At 39.9% G+C, this 2,288-nt stretch overlaps 1 protein-coding gene across 1 annotated transcript; it reads right to left on the reverse strand.

Annotated features, from left to right (window-relative positions):
• Positions 1 to 293: 293 nt before the first annotated feature.
• On the reverse strand, positions 294 to 710 carry LOC120353635. Its single transcript, XM_039438185.1, has one exon. The coding sequence runs from the start codon at positions 708 to 710 to the stop codon at positions 294 to 296; it is 417 nt and encodes a 138-aa protein (XP_039294119.1).
• Between the last annotated feature and the right edge of the window lie 1,578 nt (positions 711 to 2,288).

A 2,288-nucleotide genomic window follows, 5' to 3' on the forward strand; every position in this document is an offset into this window, starting at 1 on the left:
TTGCCGCAACCAGAAGGTCCACATATAATACATCTCATATGATTGGGGAACAATGGTCCATGACGCTCTTTCTTTGTATCCATTTCCACCAAGCCACACCCCCTAATCACTTTGTCAAAATCGATAACTCTAAACTGGTTTTTCTGTTGCACAACCTGTTTCATCTTACACAAGATTGTTCTTATCAATCCATGAGTCGTGACTGGAGCTATATCCTTTCCAGCGTACCAACAGTTTATTTCCTCTTTTCCTCAACACTTTTTCAATTTCGAAAACACTGGGCACTTTTGTCTTCACAATTTCTTCAGAATAGAATCCTCCTTCAATGGGTCGCCTCTATAGTCTTCCAATTCATATGTTACAGGTACTGTGTGACGTACACGTGTTACTGTGAACAGCTCATTTGTCCAATTGGCTAGATAACACTTGTCAAAAGTCTTTTTATACTTGCTGATTCCCACCTTATCGACTGGCTCAATGTTTTGACCAGGACCAGGATAGAACTTGTTTTTCAGTTTACTATCCAACTTATCCTTATACTCTCGTCTTTGTTTGCTAAGCCTGGAAAGCAGCACTTTGTCATGCTTCTTCTGCACATCTACTGGCCTCATACCTATTGTTCGATGAATCTTGGTATTATACTCTTTGAGAAGTGAGGTTAGAATGTCTGTCCAACGATAGGTTCCTCGCTCAGTGAACTTGATCCACATTACTGTTTAAGTGTTCTGTTGAAGCGTTCCACTATAGATGCCTTCTTATCTGATCTAGTTGAGTAATGATTCACATTATACTGTTTCACAAGTTGTTGGAATTTTGTATTGAATTACTCTTTACCATCATCGGTCTGTAGATTTTTCATTGGATGTTTTTCAAATATAGGTTGCATTGCCTTAACCACTTCATCAGCCGACTTATTTTTTATTGGTATAGCAAATGCATGCTTACTGAGACAATTTATGATTGTAATAATGTACTTGTAACCTTTGTTATGTCGAGCATACGGTATCATCTCAACAAGGTCAGCCTGATAGAGATTGTCAAGACCTTTGACTATAACCTTTCTTGTCGGAAAATTCCGACGAGCTTGTCTGTGCAGCTCTCGTGCTATCGCTGTCTTATCCATAATGACAATATGAATTTGTTAATAAGCATTTATATAGGCAACAAGTTCATCAGACCATGATGTTGGCGGAAGTCATGATTAACCAACTTCCTGCATAAAGATAAGTTTATCAGAGTAGGATGATTCCTATTGTATTGGATGACTAACAGTATAGGATGTAATTTATGCTTTATCTCACACCTTATGCTTACTCTAGAAGTTGAAGGTTGTATGGAATAAAATGTGTAACAATTGTGGTATTACTAAATGTTTATTTACAGTGTATGCATGAAAATATATAAATATAGTGCACAAAGATAATATTTCAGTCCAATATATGAAGAACTATGTAGTGATACAAATCTCCTAGTCAATTGCTTATTTCACAAAATCCTCTGCCGAACATGAATTTCAAGATGACTGCTCCCTCATATAGATCGGTGCAGCTTGATACTTCAGCATCATGGAAGATGTATGTGAATGTCTTTGAGAAGTTTTGAGCCGTTCCAAACGGTTCAGGCAGGTCCTTATCTCCAAACTTCAGAAATGGTTGCACAATCCATTGGTTGCTGGTTACTAGTAGACAGTCTCCACACTCACACATATCTGCTTGCTCCACTGCAGGCTGATGTTGTTACTAGATCTGGCACAGTGTTAGGAGTTGTAGTAGCAGTAGTACTAGTTGGAGTAGTACTAGCTTGAGTATTTGTGATGCTAGCAGCAAGAGTTGTTGTAACAGCTGCAGTACTCACTGGAGTAGTAATAACAATGGATGCTTGTTCTTCACAGTACGGTGCACAGACCTTGACTGACCTTGCAACAACCACTTCCAAAAAGTCCTGCAATGTGAATGTAGGGTGAAGACATGTGCGCAGATTGTATGAGCAGTGGACTCGTTTGCAGAGAGATCCCTCCACAGCTTGTTCCCCAGCCATATTCATATAGGTAAGAAATCATCTTGTTATGCTTTCAATGAAGGCTGTTTCAACGACCCCACTCCACCTCCCCGGTCATATGACCAATGACCACGCCCACCAGTGGTCAGTCAGTCAGTTCAATAACTGATCAGTCACTGTTCATATAGGTAAGAAATCATTTTGTTATGCTTTCAATGAAGGCTGTTTCAACGACCCCACTCCACCTCCCGGGTCATATGACCAATGACCACGCCCACCAGTGGTCAGTC

The sequence above is a fragment of the Nilaparvata lugens genome, chromosome 11 (genome assembly GCF_014356525.2).
Source record: "Nilaparvata lugens isolate BPH chromosome 11, ASM1435652v1, whole genome shotgun sequence".
NCBI classification, from domain to species: Eukaryota; Metazoa; Arthropoda; class Insecta; order Hemiptera; family Delphacidae; genus Nilaparvata; species Nilaparvata lugens.